The 24889-nt window shown below is 37.0% G+C and overlaps 1 protein-coding gene across 5 annotated transcripts in view; it reads left to right on the top strand.

Annotated features, from left to right (window-relative positions):
- csmd3b (CUB and Sushi multiple domains 3b) overlaps positions 1-24889 on the top strand; it is a 457418-nt gene that overhangs the window by 304922 nt on the left and 127607 nt on the right. For all 5 annotated transcript variants that reach the window (XM_079879070.1, XM_079879071.1, XM_079879072.1 and 2 more), the window contains 8 exons: positions 2887-3078; positions 9137-9263; positions 11123-11325; positions 11417-11608; positions 13102-13240; positions 18169-18356; positions 19482-19676; positions 19901-20017. In XM_079879070.1, the coding sequence (XP_079735196.1) occupies positions 2887-3078; positions 9137-9263; positions 11123-11325; positions 11417-11608; positions 13102-13240; positions 18169-18356; positions 19482-19676; positions 19901-20017 (1353 nt within the window). The remainder of the gene's footprint in view (positions 1-2886; positions 3079-9136; positions 9264-11122; positions 11326-11416; positions 11609-13101; positions 13241-18168; positions 18357-19481; positions 19677-19900; positions 20018-24889) is intronic.

Genomic DNA, 24889 nt, shown 5'->3' on the forward strand with positions numbered 1-24889 from the left:
AACAGCTTCACAGGTCTGTGCTGTCGAGCCGTAAATTCCTAATAATGGTACATTGATGGATGAATTTGTCTTTAATTGCAGTTTATATGTTTTTTTGTTTTTTTTCTATGGATGTTCTGCGGTGGACTGTGAGCAATGTGCGGTATTTTGATGTTTGGCCTTGTTTTAATATTTTCTTCTCTTGAAAGCATTTGTGTATTAATACAATACTTCAGTATGTGTGCAGTTGTCATATCTGTGTGATACACTCTTAGAAAAAAGGTTCAATGGGGTTTAATATAGATCTTGACTCAATTTTAAAGAACGCTTGCGTCAGAATGGTTCTATAGATGGAGAAATGATTGCTTCATTTAATTTTTTTCTAGTTATAAAATATGTTTACCAGCTGTTTAATTCATAAAATTGAATCAAAATACAAAAGCATTGACTAAATCCTCCTATTAGGAACCCCTAAAACACTATATATGAATCACATGACGGAACCCTTTAATGTTCTATACAGAGCCTTTTCTTATAAGAGTGTAGGTTTGGTTTAAACATTTTTAGAGATATTTTAAACTACATAGATGAATAATAGATTATATGCTGTAGCTGATCAGTTGTTGTTGTTAAGGAGTATTTAGATAACTATATACGTAGTATTTGTCAACTACATCTTGTATAATTATATTATACAGTCTTCTTCATACAGCAATGTCTAGAAATGTAAAGTTCCACAAACTGCTACTTCTCAGTGTTGCTTGTTCTTGGTGCTTCTGCTATTTTCTGTCATTTTGAAGCATAAACTAGGCTTTAATTGGCATTACTATAAATAATTCATCAACTGAAGGAGAATACTTTCATTCTGCTAATGAAAAGATGCATGAAATATATAGTTCAGTCAGGAAACTCTGATTGGTTCTTAATGCAACCTACAGTAATGACATCATCTAACATGGCCAATGATCTCGCTGCTTAACTTTGAAATAGTTGGTTCTGTGTTTGCACTTTTCCCAGCTCCACCTATATAGATTTGTTATGGGTATTTTCATGTTACATGTGCAGCGGCAGCATGTCTTTCTTGTTCATAGCAGCATGTCTGTGGATGTATTGGCAGTAGCAAGTCTCCAAACAGGTTTGGCTTCCTTACAACTCAAAAACCAATAGATAAGAAAAGCTGTTTTACACAGGAAAGACATAACAAAAGCATGAGAACATCTGAAACAATCAGCTCAAAGGGATTATCAGGAAGTGGACCAGGAGAAACACGACTGTGTCTCCACTGACCTTGGCTTTGTTGGCCCAGAGCCAGAGTTGTGCAGGCACTTGGACTGAATTTGGTGCGCTTTAATGCTATTGTGCTCACAGTGTGGGATTCAACAAGGTTTAGTTCCACTGGGGGGTAAAGTATTAACCTGCTGGTGGGCTATCTCATTTGAAATCGACTAAATCCCAGTCTGTCTGCGACTCCATTCCCCTTGAAGGATTAGCCATTTGAGTGTATAATAAAGGTCAGAGAGAGCCAGAGAAGCCAGGCCACCTCCAGTCACTAGATGCTGAAATGCAGAGACCTGTTCAGGACAGGGTGGTGAATGTAGCTGATTAAAATAGCATTGTTTATTTGGTTGAGTCCTAATCTCAACCCAAGCGTGCTGTGAAGCTGCGACCTGTAATCAACTAGCAATCAAAGCCGGGTGTCAGATTTTAGTGAAGTTGTTGCCTCCACCTGCAGTTGTTGTGTTTATCTGTACTTAACAACTTGCAGCTTAATGGTGGACCGCTGATAAGCTTTACACGTCCCCTATGTGGTCTTCTTAAGAGACCTATTATTTTTGAGAGGAGCGAGTTTCGAGATGAGGGGATTTTGCTAAGCCCTGAAGACACCCTGACAGACTTTGGTGGAAACACTTTAATAACTCTAATAACTTTAATAACAAGGTCGATCATGGCGTTGCAGAGCTGAGATGTGGAAATTGATAAATGTTATTGAATTAAAAAGCATTATATAATGCTTGACTTATCATTATATATACATTTTATTAGTTGGAAAATCATAGAACTTTGATTCATACTGTAAAAATCCATATACAGGACCCTCCAAAAATGTTTGACAAAAATAGTGTCTTGTTTTTAAAAGAAGCTCTAACACACTTTTTATGTTGTGTGTAATGTGTGTGTAATTCACTTTTCAATTCAAATGCCATTGAAAATTTAATGTGACCTATTTGTCTGCATACTTTTTGGGATATTACTGTATATTAAAATAGTTGCATGCATATATAATTATAAAAATCTAGTGTATGTTAATAACTTATTAATAAAGATTGGTATAAAATGAAACTTTGAAAAATCTGTACTTAATTAAAGTTCTCTGATATACTGAGTGAGCTGCCATTTGTTTTCGGCTATTTCTGAGTCCTGGCTGTATAATGATAATTAGTCATAGCTACACAATTAATAACAGGATGTGTCGCACAGTGAGTGGGTCTGTGCTTTGGTTCTGATTATGGCTCCAAATTAACCAAGCACTTAATCTTAATTGTTCTGCCTGCTTAGCAAGGGACCGTCTCTGCCTACCAGCCCAGTAGGATCTTAACTTCAAATTGTTGCTGTTAATGATCACATTAATGGCAAACTTTTACAGCTGTGCCACAGAGCAGCATGAAAATACCAGGCGAAGGGAAATTTCTGCAATCTTCTGCTATAATGACCTCATAAAGCTCATAATGTTCTCAATCATATTCCGAATCTAGTCTTACTGAACTTATCATAGTTTTTGTCATTTATGACAGATTTTTGCAGGGATATGGTCTAAAAAGTACAATAAAAGCACTCATCTTAAGAAAATATTAACATTTCTTGATGAATCAGCCATCACTTGAATCTAACAGCCATAATGTCTTTCAGGTTTTGAGCTCTCTCACTGTGAGGACCCTGGGGTGCCCCAGTTTGGCTTCAAGGTCAACGACCAGGGCCACTTCTCTGGAAGCACCATCACCTACAAGTGTGACCCCGGATACACTCTCCACGGCAGTGGCGTGCTCAAATGCATGACGGGAGAGAGGCGGGCCTGGGATAATTCTCTTCCTTCCTGCATCGGTAAGACCGTTCAAGACTGTTCAGCAGTTCAGACCGTGTAGAAAGGATGTGCAGTAAATTATTAGTGTACTTTGAAGCAGGGTCGAAAGTCACAGAACGAGTATGGTCTTCAAAGGTGAAGTATGTAGTTTCTGCGGCACAAGTGGCACCTAGCGGAATTACAAATATAAAGCATATACTTGTCAAAGTTTTGGGCCCGAACCTCAGGTTTTCTGATCGTAATGGACCCGTGAAGACCTCAACAGGTAAAAGTAGGCCACTTTCAATACTTTCAAGGTCCAACATATTATATACGTTTAGCTGTGTTACTATGTGTCATGATATGTGAATGCGGACGTCTGTTTCTGTAGGTTGTTGCTGTGAGACCCTTTCAGGCGTGGGGGGGTGGGGGTTATTGTCTCCCTTGGTTGAAATAAAACAACTGTTTGAGGCACGTCAAAGTAAACATTATAAACTGGTATATTTGTCTTTCTGAACAGGTGCATGATGATGCTGTATGGTATTGAAGCGACCATTGTAGTGTGTTTCTTCGCAATGCCCGCTTTGACGTGTTCATGACTGGTTTAATATTTAAAGTTCTTTAAATTTTGGCTTTCACTCCTGTACCCGTAGCTGAATGTAACGTGTCAGTCATGGTCCCACAGCGGCAAAACACCCTCTGGCTCCGCCTTCTACAGTAGCCACGCCCCAAACTCACACTATTGGTTGAGCTGGAAAGAGATTGACAGATCTGAGCGAACTCTCAATGTTTTGATGGTGCCTGGGCGGCTCAATGCTTACACTTTTGAGGGAGATAAACCCATTAATGGCATACTTATAGCAGTCAACAATAAACTGGGTTTATGTATTTTAACATAAAAAAATCGCACATGCTTCACCTTTAAATTCTCTCAGCTTTGACTTTGATTTCGTGAAACTTGTATAATAAAAAAGCCTTTCACAGTCAATAAATATAGAGGCCTTATAATTCCACAGAAAGTATTTCAAGTGATTTCTTTGTAAAGCACTGTTATTTGCATGCCAGTAGTCGGATAAAGCCACAACTAAAATACATATTTGATGTTTTACAATGGACGTGGCTTGCTGGGCAGTGCTTGCTGTGTTCAGACAAACTAAATCCACCCTTTGCTTTCTTCCCTCTAATCCAACTCTTTTCATTGATCTTGATCACCCTATCTGGGTTTATTTTTCAATGTTTATGTTGGTATGTTACAGTATATGTTGTGTTGTATATGTTATGTTATGTTATGTTATGTTATATTGTGTTATGTTGTGTTGTGTTGTTTTGTGTTTTATGGTATGGTATGGTATGGTATGGTATGGTATGGTATGGTATGGTATGGTATGGTATGGTGTGTTATATGTTATGCTGTCTTATGATATGTTGTTATATCTTGTATGGTATGGTATGGTATGGTATGGTATGGTGTGTTATGTTATGTTATGTTATGTTATGTTATGTTATGTTATGTTGTGTTGTGTTGTGTTGTGTTGTGTTGTGTTGTGTTGTGTTTTATGGTATGGTATGGTATGGTATGGTATGGTGTGTTATATGTTATGCTGTCTTATGATATGTTGTTATATCTTATATGGAATGGTATGTTATGTTATGTTATGTTATGTTATGTTATGTTATGTTATGTTATGTTATGTTATGTTATGCTATGCTATGCTATGCTATGCTATGCTATGCTATGCTATGTGATTAACGATGAAAAAAAAAAAGTAATGTAATGATTTTAATGAAATCGATTTGAAATATTTCGTAAAGGAAAAAAGAATAAGCTGTTAATTTAGGTTACCAGACTGTGAACCTCTTTTCAAATTTATTTTATTATTAAAGTTCATATTATCCTTAATAACAATAATCTAAAATTATTCTTGCACTAATATAGACTAATGTAAACGCACCCCACTATCACCACCATGTATGTGGCTATGAATTCAATAACGCCTTTAGCACTCTAAGTTGCGTATGCAAAACGAGTGTGCGTAGAATTGTTAAAAATGGATCATTGTTAACAGTGCAATGTATAAGTCCATCCATTCACAACCAGAGCTTAATGTCGCATTATAAAATCATGTGGGAGAAGCAGAAGTTTCCAGGTTGTACACTGACTTTCTGTCACATCCTTTCGCTGATGTTCTTCCTGGAGGCAAAAATGTGCAAATGTATGGTTTAGGTTAAACGCACAACTATAATTTAGATCTAAATTAGCATATTCATTCAACAAATATTATTAATATGTGTAAAATGCAAGAAATATCACTTGATGCGAACAGGTAAATTCATGCACTACAGAGTGTCACATATTGTTTCATTATAAAGAGTGCATGGAGAATTTTTCTTTTCTTGGAAACCACATTTAAACTTGGTTTATTAGCGAGTATGCATCATTCCAGCCTGATCTCTCCTCGTGGTTATCATAACTGAGCTCAGTGTTGCTCTCAGCCATTTGTCATAATTATCCGAGGCTGCAGTGTAAGCCCCTCCCCCTTTCTGGAGCTCGCTAAAGCTGCAGGATTGCTCATATTCTGCACTGGAAAAAATCACATTAAAAAGCCACATTATGCTTATACCTTCTAAATAGTCCAAAGTGTTTCTTGACAACATTAGCAGTGGTGGAAGCCCTCGCTCCATCTGTGACTAATGGTGCAGGTTGTTAATATTGTAGCGAATGCAGGGGCTCCCGGTTGAGCTATGGAGATGATCCTTCATCAAGCAAAGCACATGAGGGCTTGAGATAAGACTGTGTGCTGCTATTACTTTCTTCATTTTCCTGATGAATGGTGATTATGGGGATTTAGCCTCCAATGAGTTGGATATTGCTATGTCGACTGACCCCAGATCAGATTTGCTCACTATTAGATTTAGTCTTAATGAGCTCTGATTAGACTCAAAGCGCTCGTCCAAATTGCTTCCGCACGGCAGACGTAGATAAAACACAATGACTATCCTTTTGTGTTTAACACTTTACTCGCATTTATGTCATTTCTATGTCAGAACCGACGGTTGGCTCGCGAAATACTAATCAGCCTGAGTTTCAGACTTATCTGCCAGCATTAATAATAGATACGTAATAATGTGGAGGATATTTCACTTCCTTTGACAGGCGAAATGTGCGGGTCATTTGATGTGACCTTTAGCGAAAGTGAGATATATCAAAATAGCGAGAAGGCGTATCCATCTTGCAGTTCCTTTTTTTATTACAGATAAAATATTGAACTATTTTTATATTTTTCATTCAAGTCCACAGGTAAGGTGTGTGAATGAGACATTTCTGCAGAGAAGAGCTGCACCACCGCAATGCTAAATCAGCATTCTTCTCAGAGCAGAGCGTAACCGCGCAGTCATAAACACACCTAGCGTGAGACGGCTCAACATGGCATTATGTCATCATAGCGCTGGGAGAGGACATGCACATTTTTAGCCTCGAACCAACTCCCAATCTTCCTGCATTGATTTCCAACCCGTGCGCAGCCAATCAATGGTGACTGAGCGCTCCTAACCGGCCAATGACACGTGACTGAGCCGCGGCCCTGATGAGCGATGGACGTGGCGGGATGTTGGTTTAGCGAGAGGATTGGGAGGGATACGTTCGGAAGACGCCTCTATTCCGGATGTCTAAAAAACACACTAATGTTCAGATTAATCAAGTCGCAATCTGAACCCTGTTATTCAGGCTTCATTGAGCTGTGCGTCCATTGTTTGTCATGTAGATGGTTTATGCAAATGAGACTCAGTGACAGGAATTGCTGAAAAGGGAATCATTAAGAAACTCTCGAAACTGTTCCTCCCGGCCCCTGCAGTTTGTTACAAGAGGGAGAACGGGAGGGACGGGATAGGGGAAGATAGAAAAGAGGTCTGAGGGGAAAAGAGACTGCTTGCAATTAAAGTTTCCTAATAAAGTGCTCGTGAAAGCCGACTGATAATGAACCCAGTGCAGAGGGCTAAAGTGGCGAGTCTGAATGCCATCAGGATGCATCAAAATGGACGTCAGGCTCATTTGTTCGTTTGATTGATGCTCTGACTTGAAGCCGACAGATCACCTCAGCTTCCAACAGGGGATTCAGGCTGAGAGAGAGACAGAAGAATAGAGAAGTGCTGAAACTGACAGAGTTAGAGACACTATTGTTGGGTGAAACTATAGGCACCCTGCAGACTCCTTTAAAACACACCTTTCAGTCTCGCTAGTTTGTTTAATTTGTCTGCTAAAAATGTCCCACTGTGGATATTGATGCATCGCTGGTGATTTCTGTCATTCTTAAGCGTTATTAACATTTCCACCACATGAAAATTAGGGTGATGGAAATGATAATGATGGAAATTACATGAAACATTTCTGAAATAAAATGGCAGACTCATTATAATCATAAATATACACATTTTCTGAATAAAATATTTATATTTAAAATATATTTATTAGGGCTGTCAAACGATTAATCACGATTAATCGCATCCAAAATAAAAGTTTGTTTTTACATAATATATGTGTGTGTATGGTGTATAATTATTTTCTCTATATAAATACACACACATGCATGTATATATTTAAGAAATATTTGCATGTATATACTGTGTATATATATTTATATTATATATAATTTATATTATATATAAATATTTTATATATAAATAACACATTTTTCTTAAATATATATGCATGCAATAAATAATTATACTCCATACACACACATATATTATGTAAACACAAACTTTTATTTTGGATGCGATTAATCGCGATTAATCGTTTGACAGCCCTAATATTTATAAATAAAATTTAAAAAATCATCTATATTTTGCATTTAATATATAAATATGGTATTAATGATTAATGGTAAAATTGTTAAAGGGATGGTTCGGAGTAATTTCAACTTAGGGTCCTTTGCACCATGACCTCGAGCCAAACACCCCCGAGATGCTTTTTTTCCCTTTTTTAACCCGGACGTCGAGGTCACTTCCGTGATTTGGGAAAAGCCTGTAAAAGTCCTGCAGAAAGCGATGCATGAGGATGCTGTGTAACGACGCCCAGTTCCAGGAATGCACTAATATTTAGTTGGTAGTACCAGTTTACAACAATTATTAGTTAACAGTAAGTTGTCAACACTTCGGAAAAGTTTTCCCCTTTTCCCTTACACTTATGAGTTTAAGGACTTTTAGACTTTGACAGGCTTTTCCCAAATCACGGAAGTGACCTCGACGTCCGGGTTAGCGGTAGCATTAGCCATCAGGCAAGTGTTATTTAAATAAACTCCTGATGTACTTACAAACTTTCCAGTGCCTCGTTTTATGAGTACAGAATCTATTTGTACTACTGTAGAAGTTTGGTGCCATTCCGGGCATTATTAGTGGGGTAATTTACCAGATACAACCTTGGATCCATTAGCACCTGCACTAAACCATTCGGCTGATATCTCTAAATAAGCTCTAACTTTAATAATGTTCGACCAAGGGAAAAAAGGCTTCTGGGGGGGGTGTTTGGCTTGAGGTCATGGTGCAAAAGACCCTAGGTTGATTTTACTCCAAACCATCCCTTTAAAGGTAAAATAAGTGTGTGTGTGTGGGGGGGGGGGGGGGGGGTATGGGTTGGGTATTTTCAGCAAGAATAAGTTATTGGGTGGTTTGTTTGTTTTTTATTCAGGTTTTTTTTTTAATTCTGTAATTGTTTGTACTGTCAATTGAATACAATAAGACAACAGTGGGCACCAGGAATTCAGCATGATGCAAAATTAAAATGACACTCAGTCTCAGTTTCCCTCTTTGTTTTTTCCCTCTTTTGTCCACTTTGTTCTATTAACAGAAAAGTTATTCCATGAGATCCAGAAAGTGTTCAGATGCCTGTAAACCTCACGGGGCTTCATCAATCTAACTGTGTGTTTTACCGTGCTTTTCACTCTCGTGTTGTGCTTGTTGGAGAGACACCCCTAATTATTTCAGTGCTCACCTGCAAATCTTCAGGGGCCGTGATGTGTGTGTGCTCATGTGAGAGTATGCATGATAAACTGCTTCTTCTCACTTCTCTTTCCCTCTCTTGTTTTGTCCTCTCTCTTTCCCCAGCTGAATGCGGTGGACGTTTTAAAGGCGAGACATCAGGACGCATCTTGTCTCCAGGTTATCCGTTCCCCTACGACAACAATCTGCGCTGCACGTGGGTCGTCGAGGTGGATTCGGGAAACATCATCAGGTGCTGATCAGTATTTGCTTCAAATGTGAATATGTCCATCCTCCACCGATCCGTTCATTACCAAACCCATAAGAATACAGCCAGTGAATTCAGCTGAGACAAGAGGCTCTATCTATTAATAAACCTCTAATGGTGGAGCTGGCCATTGATGCTGCATCTGTACGGAGAGAAAAGAAGACATCAGATGAGCTGATGGCGCCTCGTAAATCTCTTTGTTTACCACCTGCACTGCCAAACTCATTATGAAGCTTAAAACGCTGTTGCACTTTTAATGCTGCACTACAGCCTAATAATTTGTCCTGTTTATAATTCTCTTTGCAGCAAAAAGCTTTTTGAAATTGCACTCTCGCTCATTATTTGTTCATCTGATGTCTCGATCAGACCAGATTGTTAAGTTGTAGTCAAGGACTGACGCTCAGAATGGAGATGCAATTGTTCTCCTCAATTAATTGAACCCTGGAGCATAATATTTGAGATATGATTATATAACTCTACCTCTGTGATTTGTCACGACTCTGCAAAGAATTGATCATTTATTTCTGCCTAATCAAACTCTTCTATCTGTCTGGGTTCAGAGAGATGGAAATATGTTATTTTAGTATCATTGAGATACTATTATTGGTTCTATTAATATTTAAAATAAGTTTAAATTTGTATATTTTTAATTTTAGTTATATATATATATATATATATAAACATACATTAGTGCTGTCAAATCAATTAATCGTGATTAATTGCATCTATCATAAAAGTTTATGTGTGTGGGTGTGTGTGTATATATATACATATTTACACACACATTATTAAATAAACGTATTATATTATATAAAAGTATTATATCACATATTATATGAACAAACTTTTATGTTAGATGCGATTAATCCTGATTAATCGTTTGATATACATATTTATTAGAAAACATACAGTATATACATACACACACATATACTATATATATATATATATATATATATATATATATATATATATATATATATATATATATATATACATATACATATATATATATATATATATACAGTGCTATGCATAAGTTTAGACACCCATACTAAAGTTGACTAAAAAAGAGGAATAAAAAATCATCTATTGGAAACTGAACTTAATGCCTTAATTTAAAAAATTAGGAAAAATCCAACCTTTAAGGACACCAGTTTTCTTTGTGAATGAATAATGTATGGTAAATAAATAAATGTTCTTCCTTAAAATACAGGGTGCATAAGTTTGGACACCCCTATGTTAAATTCCCATAGAGGCAGGCAGATTTTTATTTTTAAAGGCCAGTTACTTCATGGATCCAGGATACTATGCATCCTGATAAAGTTCCCTTGGCCTTTGGAATTAAAATAGCCCCACATCATCACATAGCCTTCACCATACCTAGAGATTGGCATGGGGTGCTTTCCATAAGATCATCTCTCAATGCAAATCAAACTAGCTATTAGGCTAACTGAAATAAAACCATGCCAATCTCTAGGTATGGTGAAGGCTATGTGATGATGTGGGGCTATTTTAATTCCAAAGGCCAAGGGAACTTTATCAGGATGCATAGTATGAAATTGAGCAATAATGCCTTGCCAACTAGCTGAAATAAAAAATTTATGGATTTTATGGAAATAAAATTTGTAAAAAAATGTATGGATTTAGTAGTTGTAATTTTAGTTAACTATAATAACATTACCGTGCTGTTAGTTTTATGCATTGTGGGTAATAATGCGCGGCACACCTGTTCTGTGTCAGACAGCTCTTTATTTCCATCACTGTACACTGTGCATCTAATGACGCGTGACTGGACCAGTATGACCTGATGCATGTATGCATGTTCACTTTGATATGAACAGCCTGCAGTTTCTAGCCTTCGACACGGAAGCGTCCCACGACATCCTGAGGGTCTGGGACGGGCCTCTGGAGAACGAGATGTCTCTGAGGGAGGTGAGCGGATCTCTTCTGCCCGAGAACGTCCACAGCACACTCAACATGGTCACCGTTCAGTTCGAGACCGACTTCTACATCAGCAAGTCTGGATTCGCCATCGAGTTCTCCAGTGAGTGTCTCTGTGATCTGTGGACTGACAGCGTACAGTCACTGCTCATGAGGGGTTAATCGACTGTTAACTGCTCTGAATGTGATCGCAGGCTCAGTGGCCACGGCCTGCAGGGATCCAGGAGTTCCCATGAACGGCAGTCGTAATGGAGACGGTCGCGAGCCTGGAGACACCGTGACCTTCCAGTGTGATCCTGGGTATGAACTGCAGGGAGATGTGAAGATTACCTGCATACAAGTGGAGAACCGCTACTACTGGCAACCCAGCCCTCCTGTCTGTATAGGTGAGGCTTGATATCGGGATTTAATTAAAGGAATGGATCTGGTGGAATTAGTATTTGACTTTAGAATTACACCGGCTGCATGTAACATTTGTTTGAACTTGTTATTTTCTTGCAATAATATTAAATAAACATCACAATTAAATATACGTAATGCATTAAAAACTAAATCAGAATGAGAAACAGGGTTGCTAGCTACAGTAGTTTGTGATCAGATGTTGGCTTGTATGGATTTTATTTCATTTACATACAAATCCCATATTTTAAATAAAAGATACATGTTTGTTATGTAATTATTATTATTTTTTTAATTATTTAAGAAAAAGTGTTGAATAGTGGAGTTTGAGGAATTCAGTCAATACAACAATTTTGAAGGAAAGGAAGAAGAAAAAAAATGGATTGAGATTATTTACTTTATTATTTCGATTTATTTACTTTGTCACACTTTAAAAGGATTGTAATGAGCAAAAATTGTGACAAAACTAAACATATTTTAGTCATTTAAATTGGTTTATTATAGTGTTATTTTTAGGATCACTATTATAGTTTTATTAATATTTGTATTATTTTTTAATAAAATTTTTTTCAAATTAAATGTTTTATATATTTTTATTTCAGTTTTAGTTATTTTAGTACATCGAGTTAAACTAAATGAAAATCAGAAATGTTGAAATAAAAGATTGTTTTTATTTTATTTTATTTTAGTTAACATTTATTTATTTAAAGCAACAGAAATGTTTCATATATATATATATATATATATATATATATATATATATATAGATATAGATATAGATATATAGATTTGTATCAAACAGTTCGCACAACAAAGCTTTGTGTCCAGGATGTTTTAAAAAAAGTTATGAAATGCCAAATTGTACTGTATTTGTGCACTGTAGGTGCAAACATATCTGTAAACATTAGACAAGGCATAATACTGTACATAAGAAGTATTGTTTTGCTCATTTTCATAACACATATTCATGATTCTGAGACATCTAAGCGGCTAAGAGTTAATTAGCACATATTGCTTTAGATGCTGACAGCAGAACATGTATCTAAAAAGCAGCTTTTTTTAATCAGGCCGTTCTCAAGAGTTGTACTCGATGTGAGAGACCCGACACCATTGAGATTCCTTATCATCACAGTGACATGAAAGTCTGCCCAAATTAATGAATATCAAATTACCAGATACAGATTGTCTCTTTCTTTCAAAAGACACTTCATATTGGAAGCAGGATTTTCAGCTTTTCCTTTCATATTTTAAATAACCTTTCTCTCTCACTATAGTTCTCATATATAAGATATGAGTGCTTTACATGGTGCGGTTCCTCAGAGGAGCTTACATATCTCTGTCTGCGCGTGTTCACTCCAGCGCTCGTTCTCCTGGTTCCTGGTTGGCACAGATGTTCAGGCCGCATGTTTTAATAAGAGGTTCTCCTCATGTGTTACTAATGCCCATATGCTGCTGATACGAGTCCTCTGTGTTTTCCCAGCTCCATGTGGGGGCAATCTCACCGGTTCCTCTGGGTTTATTCTGTCGCCCAACTTCCCTCATCCATACCCACACAGCAAGGACTGCGACTGGCTCATCGCCGTCAACTCGGATTACGTCCTGTCTCTTGCGTTCATCAGGTAAACTCATCTGTGAGCTGTTCTGTACGGCTGTGCAACACTCATATTAAACCAACAGGGAAATTCACAAACAAAACTGAAAAAAGATACTTAAAAAGTAATACAATAACAATACAATATACTGCATTATAGATAGAGAGGGAGAGGGAGGGAGGGAGGGAGGGAGACAGAGAGAGAGAGAGAGAGAGAGAGAGAGAGAGAGAGATAAAACTACAATGTTATATAGTTTTTATTAATGTTCTGAATTCGTTTTTGTTTTTTAATACTTTCTGTTTTCATTTTAATTTGAGTTATTTTATAGTATGGAGTTATTTTTATTACATTTATTACAATTTTTATTTCAGTTTTAATTTATTCAAGTACATCAAGTTAAACTATATAAAAATAAGAAATGTTAAAATAAAATGTTTGTTTTTTATTTTATTTCAATTAACAATTATTTATTTTAAGTAGCAGAAATGTTTTATAGTTGTATTTACTATATATATTTATAATCTTTATAATTGTATATATATATATATATATATATATATATATATATATATATATATATATTACTATAATCAATTATATATACAATTTCATTAAAATAATTATGGCATTAATTATTGTATGATTTTATATGTTAGATAAAGTCAAAAGATCTCTGCTATACAGTATATATACACGTTTAAAACTAGCTACTCTTACATTTAATATATATAATTTTAAAAAATATATATATAAATATATATAAATATATATATATATATATATATATATATATATATATATATATATATATATATATATATATGAAAAAGGGGAACATACAGTATACAGTAGGAATATACAGTATATATGCATATATAAAAAGGAAATATTATTTGTATTTATTTAAGATTTATTAATCAGTGGTGAGAATCAGAAACACATAATAAAAACTAAGAGAGGGAGAAAGACAAACAAAATTATACTGTATATTTATCATGTATGTATAATCATGTAATAGTTAATAACATTTAATAACAAATATACAGTTATATTTAATAATATATATATTTATATTTATATATATATATAATTATTTTATCCATATATATAGTATATATGTTAGTTTATATATGTTTATATATGCATATCATTATTATTTTATAATTATTTATTATTATATGTATTATTTTATATATATATATATATATATATATATATATATATAAAATTATTTTATCCTGATTGATATATATATATATATATATATTTTTTTTTATTTTTTTTTTTTATCAAATATATTCTAGACGTCTCGTCTCAGCTGAAGGTGTGCATTAGGCCGGGTGTTTTTCTGTACTTTATCTTTAAGGACAATCCGATGTTTGTCAGCAGCTTCAGGTTAGTGTGTGTGGGAGAATGTCGTGATCAGGGAGGTCTACTTACCTTAGTTGTCCAGCAAGTTTTGTGAATGCAGAGCGTGCGGTTCTGTGGGAAGGTTAATATCCGCTGAACCCTCTGTTGTGCTGGGGTCAGCGCAGTTTAAATTGTGTCCGATGAGACAGAAAGATGTGCGATCGGAAATAATCTCACCGTGCGCTTATTCCTGGTCTTTCGTTTATGCCTTCACTTGAGCTATAATATCTCCAACTGATGAGTTCACAAGTTCATTTAGAGGCTGCTGTGTCGTAACGCTGCATTTAAAGCGAGCGCCCGCGGTGTCCTTCGACATGGCCGCAGTCGACGTGTTGAGTAATTATGTAGCGCGACTGCTATCAATGTCTGAATTAAAATGCATTTCATGTCTGGGAGAGATAATGAGCCCAGCTGGAATTCTTTGCTCATTTTGTCTGTAATGAACCTGACGGTGGTCCCTTTTTTTTTTTTTTTAGCTTCCCCTCTTCTTGCCTTAAAGGTGTAGAGCGGTGTCTCTGCCTTGAGTGATGTGACCAATTAGTATAAAAGCAAGGTTGATAAATTTCCTTCACAGTCCAATCATGTTGCTAATTATGTCCATTTTTCATTTAGCCAACACGAAGCGACGCTCGAGCCGTAAGCGGGATCCTCCGTCCAGTCGGGGTCAGCGCGAGGTTAAGTTCGAGTGCTGTAGGAGTTCGTCCTATTTGAAAGTCCTAATGTTGATGCTAATAGCACCGCTAGCAAGCCATTCCCTTCCACCTGGATCAAAGCGTGTCGCGAGGGTCTAGTCCAGGCGTGAGGCCGTGGAATAATTATCAGGATTCGCACACAGTCAGCGGAAGAAGAAGAAGTGCTTAGGTTTCAGGATTTCTCCTTCTGTCTCTCACGCTCACACTTTGAAATATCTGCGACTGTTGAACGTTTAAACTTTGCCTCGTCTTCTCTTTGACTCATCATCTAAGAGCAGTTCCTTTAATGACAGCGATAGCTCAAAAACAATCTTTCATTCTGCCTATGTGCCACGATTTACAGCATTCATCACAACAGGAGCTGCCATTTGAGGCTGTTTTGTGAGTTTTCTAGTGCCTAGTATTTTTCAAAACCTTCACAGCTGCTAGTTAGAGCCATACATCAGCCCCAAAAACAGATGAGGAAGAACTTTTTCCTCTCTTTTTTTAAAGCCCAGCCCGGCAGGTAGTGTCATCCTCATGGTTGGCATTATGTAGCCTCTTTCTCATTAGAATTTCGTCCTCTCCGAGTAAACAAGCATGTTGGAGTTCTGCCAGAACGGGCAAGTTTCTAATAAATGGCTCTCGTTCGGGTTCCATCTCAAAGACTTTCATTACACAGTCCATTACTGACTCCTTTCTCCTTAAAAAATCCACGGTATGAAATATGTCCATAATGAAATTGGAAATGAACAATACACTCCGGGAAAAATAAAAAAAGTGACCTCTTTTAGCATCACTACAAATGTAATCCCATCCGGGTGTCTCTCTATTTAGCAATAGTACAGTTTGTGCCATCAACCTGATTTCCTGCAGAAATAATTGTTTTCTGATTGACAGCTACAGAGGGTATGGAGTACGGGGGGGGGGGGGGGGGGGGGGGGGGGGGGGGGGGGGGGGAGCAGATGCATCTGTTTATCAGGAATTAATGGCTTTTTTAATGTGGTGTAAAGGATCTTATCCTGTGTATGAATTATCCTATAATAACCCCTAAGCAGTGGATTCTGACGCAGTGAAGTGTGGAAGGCATGCTTAGCATTCTCTCTCTGCATAATGGGGGGGGGGGGGAGGGAGTGTAAATCTGATTCAGTCACAATCCATCTCATGCAAATGACTCTCCACTGATGTGCGGGACCTTATCATTGCACCTTACTGCAAATGAAAAGGTGCAAGTGTTTATAAGTGTGTGTCTGAGCCCAGCAGAAATGCTGATTCTGCACGTGCCATTCAACGCCTGGTTATTTATATCTTCAGCCTTAATGGTCAACTGTCATGCTGGCCATATGGATAATACAGTGACATACGTCACCGTACACAGCAAGTTAGCATGCATAACAAGCATTTAAATGGACAGGAAAGTATTCTAGAGTCATATGTGAGACCATCTGTGAGAGACAGCTAAAACTTGGCTGAAATTAGGTCATGCAACAGGACAATGATCCCAAGAACACCAGCAAATCTACAAGAGAATGGCTGGAAAAGAAAAGAATCAAGGTGTTGCACCGACCCAGTCAAAGTCCAGACCTCAACCCGACCGAAATGTTGCGATCCTCGTTGTAAAGAAGAGCGGGAAAAAATGTTGCGAGAGACTGATACTGTCATACAGAAAACCATTCCTTCAACTTAATGCTGCTAAAAGTGGCTCTACAAGCAATTGAATCGTAGGGTGGACTTGCTGTAGTTTGTCACCCATGGCTTTTCCATTTTGGCTTTAGTTTTATTAAAGCTGCAGTCCGTAACTTTTTTGGGGTTAAAAATTATACAAAATAATTTTTTGAGCAAGTACATAACCAGCCAGTGTTGCCGTAGCTCGATTCAAAACGGTGAGCTTGTGATAATGTTTTTAACTCCAGTGGTACTGGTGGATTTCAGCGGGAAATTCGAGCTTGTCTTTGCGTCATTACGTCACATCTGTCCACATAAAGAAGAGTCTCGGTTAGTCGGCTATGAGTGTGAGGATGCTGGAGGTGGAGATTTATAGCCTTTTCTCACAGCACTTGATATAATTAAACTCATCAATTTGATGGCGGATCCAGAAAGGTTCAAACGACAATCACCAACTGGAGATTCACCCGTTGTAAAATGTGAAAGACTTCGTTCGGAAAAAAGAGACTGCAACCGGTCCATGCGAAAACAAGGATAAATATCGGAAGGGCATTAAATGTAGTCACGCAATGCTGATGCTGTTAACAATTTGAGAACAAAGTATAATTTGCACGGTTTGACGTGATATGATCGTTAGATTTAATCGGTGTGATTTTCTGCAATGCTTTTTTCCCTTAGTTGGTCCAAGCAAAAGTGGATGTTACTTACTTGTTCAGACGACATTTTCCGTTGAAAATTCTTATGTTGGTCATAGTAGAATCTGTGATTGCCGAATGCCAGTATCCACACCGGCACGCATATTCTCCTCAAAACATTGGATTCATCCGCGCTGTGCCGTGCCGAGGCACAACACACTTAAAGTTTATAATTACGCCAATAACTGCAATTGCACATTTCGAACAGAGAGGGCGACAAAGAGGAAAAACGACGGACTGCAGCTTTAAATAAATAAATAAACAACACGGTGTAATATGCAATTTGTTGTTGTTCATCTGAGGTTGCATTTACCAAAAATATTTAATGGAGTAAGAAGTGTGACAACTTGCCCCGGCCTCCCCTATCACTCTAAAACAGTCTCTGATTTCTTTGTACTTGTTTTACTTTATACTTTCGTCTGCAAAGTTGATCTCAGGATTCGAATATCTGTATCCAGATGAAGAGCTTTTGATCCCTCTATTCAGAGAACTCCTCTTTGATCATTTCTCCCAGCTTCAGCATAGAGCCCAACTACGACTTCTTGTATATCTACGATGGAACGGACAGCAACAGCCCTCTGATCGGGAGCTTCCAGGACAGCAAGCTTCCCGAACGGATCGAGAGCAGCTCTAACAGCATGTACCTGGCCTTCCGCAGTGATGGATCTGTCAGCTACACCGGCTTTCACCTGGAGTACAAAGGTAGACTCTGACATTTCTCCAGCCTAAACGTCCAAACCCTTAGTTAGAAACACATAATTCTGACTGCACAGTCAAATTAATTGTGACTAGTATTCAGTTGATGGTTTAAAGGGATAGTTCAACATTCTGTGATCATTTACTCACCTTTATCTATTTATTTTTCTGTGTGATTTTAGTATAATTAAGATACTATTTGTTTTTATTATTAGTTTTCATTTTTCTATTTTACATTTTAATTTTAGTTAAAGTTTTACTAATTTTGTTGTGGGTTTTTTTTTTTTTTTTTTTTTTTCCAGAAGTTTTTCATTGTCTATATAGTTTTATTAATTTTTATTTTATTTGTAGTTATTTCAGTACATCAAGTTAAACTAAATAACTAAACTAAATAAAAATGAGAAATGTTGCAAGGCTACAAGCTGAAATAAAATGTTTTTTTATATTTTTATATTTTATTTTATTTCAAGCAACAAAAATATTTTTTATGGTTTTAGTTTTAGTTTCAGTTAACTATAATAAATGAATAAATGTGTGTGTGTGTGTGTGTGTGTGTGTGTGTGTGTGTGTGTGTGTGTGTGTGTGTGTGTGTGTGTATATAAAGCTCTAAACAAATGTAACATTTCTTTTTACCTTGCCGTTTTTGCTGTTGCACTCTATGCATACATTTTTAATTTTGAAAATAGTGTTTTTAATTTAAATAAAACTTGCAGAAAGTACAGTTTTGTGAGAATCATCCTTAAACTTAATCCTGATCTTTATTTATAATGTGTTTCAAGCCTTCAAAATATGTTTTAAGTCTTAATATATTTTCTTTTTGTCAACTTTTGTTCTTAAACACACTGATAATAACCCTGCCCGTAATACAAATATATATATATATATATATATATATATATATATATATATATATATATATGTAGGCTATTTTTTTTTTTTTTAATTGGTTTAATTTTTTTTTTATTATAGTTACCAGACAAGCTTCAACCCCATTAAAAAAGTCTATTTGGTTATGTTGTAAAGTAATTTTGATTTCAACTTTCAACCAATAACCACCCATCCTGCAAGCTAAGATACGCCTAAAGTGATTTCAACCCTTGCATTCCTGCACCTTCTCTCCATCTCTCACAGCTAAGCTGAGGGAGTCATGCTTTGATCCCGGTAATGTGATGAATGGCACTCGGCTGGGCAGTGACTACAAGCTGGGCTCCACCGTGACCTTCTACTGTGAGGCAGGCTACGTCCTCCAGGGCTACTCCACGCTTACCTGCATTATGGGTGATGATGGCAGGCCTGGCTGGAACAGGGGGCTGCCCAGCTGTCAAGGTACAGTCCACAAGTAAAGATGGATGTTTAAGAGAATCTCCGAAGAAAAACAGCTCGGTCCTGCTGCCGTAGACCAAACAAAATGAATCAAACACATAAAATGACTTGTACATGCTTCGGTAGCCAAGATTTTTTTTCTATCCAGACTGGTGTCTCAAAAATAGCAGTTCATCATGAATGTTTAAGCATAAAATAATGAGTGATCTGGGTGTGTGTGTGTACAGCACCATGTGGAAGTCGTTCTACTGGGACAGATGGAACCGTGCTGTCGCCGAATTTCCCGAGGAACTACACGACGGGACAGAGCTGTGTGTACGCTATCTCTGTACCCAGGGAGTTCGGTGAGTAACTGGAAATACACAACAAGATTGGATGCAGTTTAACCACATTTAGCAGAACACAACAAAGGCAAAATACAAAATACGGACTTTTCCCTCCACAGACGCACGTCGGTAAATTAGGGAATGAACTTGCGCTCCCGGGGCGGTTCAGCGAAAAGAGGAGGCGTGTTCCGGCGCAAACGTTCCCTGGTGCTATTTTGCAGTTTCAGAAAACAATTCCGCCACAGACCAGGAAAAACCTAGTCTAAAGTCAACTTGGCCCAACGCGCATACACTTTGCTTCTCTCATCTACACAGACACAGCAGTTGACATATTTGCAAACCATACATAATTACAAGGAAAAATATTCCACATGAGGGAAATCATTGTGGTGTCCATGAAGATGTGAAAAAATTGGCATAAATCTAGCTTACACATTTACCCAAATTATCATACGCCTGTTTAACCGAAGCAAATTTGGGTGGGTTTCTCCATCCCCAATGTCACTTCTCTGTGTTTTACGGCCCTGACGAGAACGGCGGTCTCCTCGGCTGTGAACCGCTCCTGGCAAATCCGCCGTTATAATAGCAATCCGCCATGGAACAAGCGCGCCTGCTCTTAAAGGGAATGTGAGATGACGCTCTGATTGGTTTATTTCACGTTACGCCCAAAGTTAACCACACCTATGAGTAATGAAGCTACTTCAGACCAACCCATTTTAGATTTGCGTCGGGCGCAAGAGTCATTTATCCCGCCGGTATAATAGCAAAAGCGCCCAAGATCCGCCCACAAAGTTACTTGAGTTTTGCATTTGATACTTGCGTTTCAGATCGTTAAAATAGGGCCCAAAGTCTCATCATGTCTTGTACATATGACACTATTACATACCATAATATTCACATTCACTTTGAGTGTATAAAATCATGTTACTTTGCAGTGTGCTTAATAGTATTCAATGTGCACTTCAAGTCTTGAAAGTATATATTTTTAATGATCGTACTTGTAGATAATATAATATTATTGAAATAAAAGACCACTTAAGTGTACTTAAGCAGTACACTCTCATGACTGTTTATTAACACACTTAAGTGCACTTTTGTAATGTAAAATTTAAAGTTTTACTTTAAAGAAGTACACTTATGTTGATGGGTTGACTGACATACTAAAGCACATGTAAAGTGCTTGATTATAATTTGAACTGTAGTGTGTTCTTCATTATATAAGTTAATCTTTTAATTGTACTAAATTGCACATTCATCATTACACTTGTGTTATTTAGATATTTGACATAAAAGTTTGAATATAAATGACATTAAAGTTTACCATAAATGCAGTACATTCGGTAGTACACTAACCATATTTCAAAGACAACAGAATTATGAAATTACATATAAAAATGTACTTTCTTAAGGTGGTCAAAAACCACTCATCTAATTGCATTAAATATAAATTTAAACTATTATACTACTATTTAGTTCCAATAAACGTGATGTTAATACTCCAGTTTGCTCTTGAGTATCTTCTTATTTCCATAACAAGTATACTACTATTTTAAAAAGTATGCTAAAGTGTACTACTAGACTCATCTGAATTATGTTGAAGTGTACAAGTCTCCTGCATTCATTTATATACTGTACATTCAATTTGCTATTTCCTAGACAGAATGTGTGTAGCTTAGCAACTAGGTTCCTCGTCTTTCATTTACACTTTAAAGCCATCTGTCGAATATGGACCTGTCTAGAAGCATGGTGTTGCGCAGTAAGAATATTTCATAGTCTTGAGAGCGTAGCCAGTCTGGTGTCACTGCACAAAGACCTGACTTTCCAAACCAGCAGTGGAAAAAGAGATGAAGAGATGAACTGAAATGAATTTGGTCTCTGAGTCTCTGTGTAACAGAAGTGTCGGAGAAGCTGTGGCTTGTTTTTTAAAGTAAAATTTAAAGTAGTCAAGCTACTGTTTTTAAAAAAGCAGTTAGCTACTAACTAAACAGAACCAACTACGTTTAAAGAAGAACTATTGTGCTTTTATTCTTCCGGGAATGAACACATCCCAATATTCCTCATTTAAATAATTCATGCGCAGAATAAAGGGGCGGGGCCTGGTTGAGTTAGTTAGTTGTGTGTTAAACTGGCGGTTATGGTAAGGGGCGGGACATTTCCCAAACACTCTTGAAACAATTGACCAATCACAACACACTGCTCCAGCCGACCAATCAGAGCACAGAGTGCTTTTCAGAAGGAGGGGCTTCATAGAGACAGGAACTAAACAGAGCGTTACAGACAGACTGGGAAGAGAGGAGCTGCAATAATGAAGAATATGAGGAAAATAATCAGCATTCATGAAAACTTATTCTAGTAGAGCCCAAAAACATTTTTGTTATGTATTGTTTCTTTTTTAATTGTATATTGGTACAGAGTCAGAAGTGACTTATTTGTTAAGTGTGGTGCTGTATCTTTGTGTGTTGAAGCTGCCGTGACAATGCAATTTCCTGTAAAGGATCAATAAAATATCAACAACAAACAAAATCAAGACTTTGTAAAAGGGCATATTAGCTCCTCTTTTAGCAACCTAAAGGGATAGTTCATCCAAACCTGTATCACTTACTTTCTTCAGTAGATGTTCTTTCAGAAATGTCACAAAACAATTGAAACATTATTCAAAATATCTTCCATAGAAGTAAGTAATACAGGTTTGGAACAACATGAGGGTGAGTAAATGATGACAGAATTATAATTTGGGGGTGAAATATCCCTTTAATTTAATGAAACAAGTTCAGATTGTGTCAGTAGCTTGTATATTACCCAGAATCCTTGACCTGCTGTATTCCAGGGAGGCTTGAAATGTTTGCAGACAGCCTGTGATTGTAATATCCAGACGCCAGTTGGAAAATACTACAGAGATGAAAGTGTGAAATGAGAAAGCACTTCAGACCTCTCGGTCTCTTGTCTTAGGTTTCATTTTTGTGCTAAAAGAAAGCCTCTTTGCTATCCCAGTCCTGTACCAAGAAGGCTCTGGTGTTATTATGAGGTATTTGGTGTTTAAAGAAGAGAAACCATGACAAAAGAAGAAGAAAAAAAACCTCCTCTGTAAATGTATCTGTCAGTTTAACTATTCTGGGGATTTTAGACCTCCCTCACAAGCATCGTTTGGCATTATGCGAGCGGTTTGTGATGTCTCCCCGAGGCCCGTCTCTGGTCATTGAACTGCTCGCACTGTGATGGAGGGTCCTAAACGAGTTAGATGTCATTTGAAATGAAGCCTTAATAAAACGCAAACATGATAGCTTTGCAAATGAAAAGGAGTGAAAATGAATCGTCAGCAACTGAGGTGTTTTAGCCCCTGAAACACATACATCACTCCATTGAACTCGCCATTTTCAACATTGGCATGTGTACACGTAGTACTAAACATACTGTGAAATATTGCCTGCTCGTTCAGTTCCCAACAGAAATATTGACTTTCAAATTCCTCTACTATACAGTACTCTAAACTATTTCTGTCAAATGAGTGGGATACAGATTGAGTCAAAGCGTTTCTCTCTGACTAGAAGACCAATTGCAATAAAAAAAATTAAATAAATAAAAAATCAGTACTAGCAGGCAAATGCAAGGGAAACAAAGATATTTGCCCTAGTCTCCAAATTGAGGTTTGGCCAGAATTTAAAACGCTAGTTCATCATTTACTCGCCCTCATGTCATTCCAAACCTTTCTTTCATTTTTTCTTCTGTGGAACATAAAAGAATATATTCTGAAGAATATGATGAAAGTCAATGAAACGTTGAAATTTCTACTTTTATATTCCACAGAAGAGAAGAAAGTCAGTCATAAAGGTTTGGAACGACATAAGGGTGAATAAATGGTGACAGAGTTTTTGTATAATAATTTTTTGGGGGGTAAATAAAAATAAATCTTTTATTTGGAATTAAATAGTTTGTAATTTAAGAGCCATTCTAAATTCAATGCTGAGTGGTACGCAACTCTGTTCCTGATCATAGGAAGAAAGGAATTGTTCATTTATGTCTATGGATTTTAACCCCAGGTACTGAGATCTAGACATAAACAATCACTGCAATTTGTCTTGTTCCCCCGGAGCTGTAGTTCAAGCCATTAGTAATGATTGGAATTGCAAAAGGGCTGAGGTTCTTTTACATCAACGAAAAATTAGTAAACCATGCCTATCTTTTAAAGTGATATCCACTTATCGTTATCTGCAAAGATACATCTATTATGCTCAATTAGCAAAGCCAAATGTCACAGTGTGTAACTGTTTAAAAACTGAATAAATACAGTCTTGGGCAAAATAACGTGCAAGACTTTACCGAATGTTTTGACTTTAATTAGTCCTGTATGAGTTTGGTTTACATTTGTCATCCGCAGCTTTGTTCAAATCATTCAAAATGCGAGTGGAACAAGATAATGGCAAAAAAGTACACAAATAGAGAGTGAAAAAGAGAGAAAATCCAGGAAGGGAGATGTATAAGTGTGTTTTGTGCTGATGTTGCTGAGCTTCTCATCTGCTGGGAGGGGGAGATTTCATTATCATGCACCTGAAGTATCGTCAAACATCCAGGCCAACAGAGGGAACGATTAAAAGCTTAAAGTGCCTTGTAGAACAAAGCCTGGGCTGAGCGCTGTGTTGGAGTGGAGATACATATCTTACGGTTGTCATAAAAGCTTTTGTTTCGTCGGATTCAGAAACAGCATGGAAGCAGATCATATAAGCCAGAAAAGTTCAGCTGTGTGTAATGATTCTTGAGATATCGTGAAGCCAGTTTTATTGGTGGCCGTGGTTCGGGCATACAAAATCTTGCATTAAATCCATTGAGACTGTGAAGGAATCATAAAATGGACATTGCCATTGCTTTGAGTAGTTTTTTGGCGCACACGGCTGG

The sequence above is a fragment of the Squalius cephalus genome (genome assembly GCF_949319135.1).
Source record: "Squalius cephalus genome assembly, chromosome: 8".
NCBI classification, from domain to species: Eukaryota; Metazoa; Chordata; class Actinopteri; order Cypriniformes; family Leuciscidae; genus Squalius; species Squalius cephalus.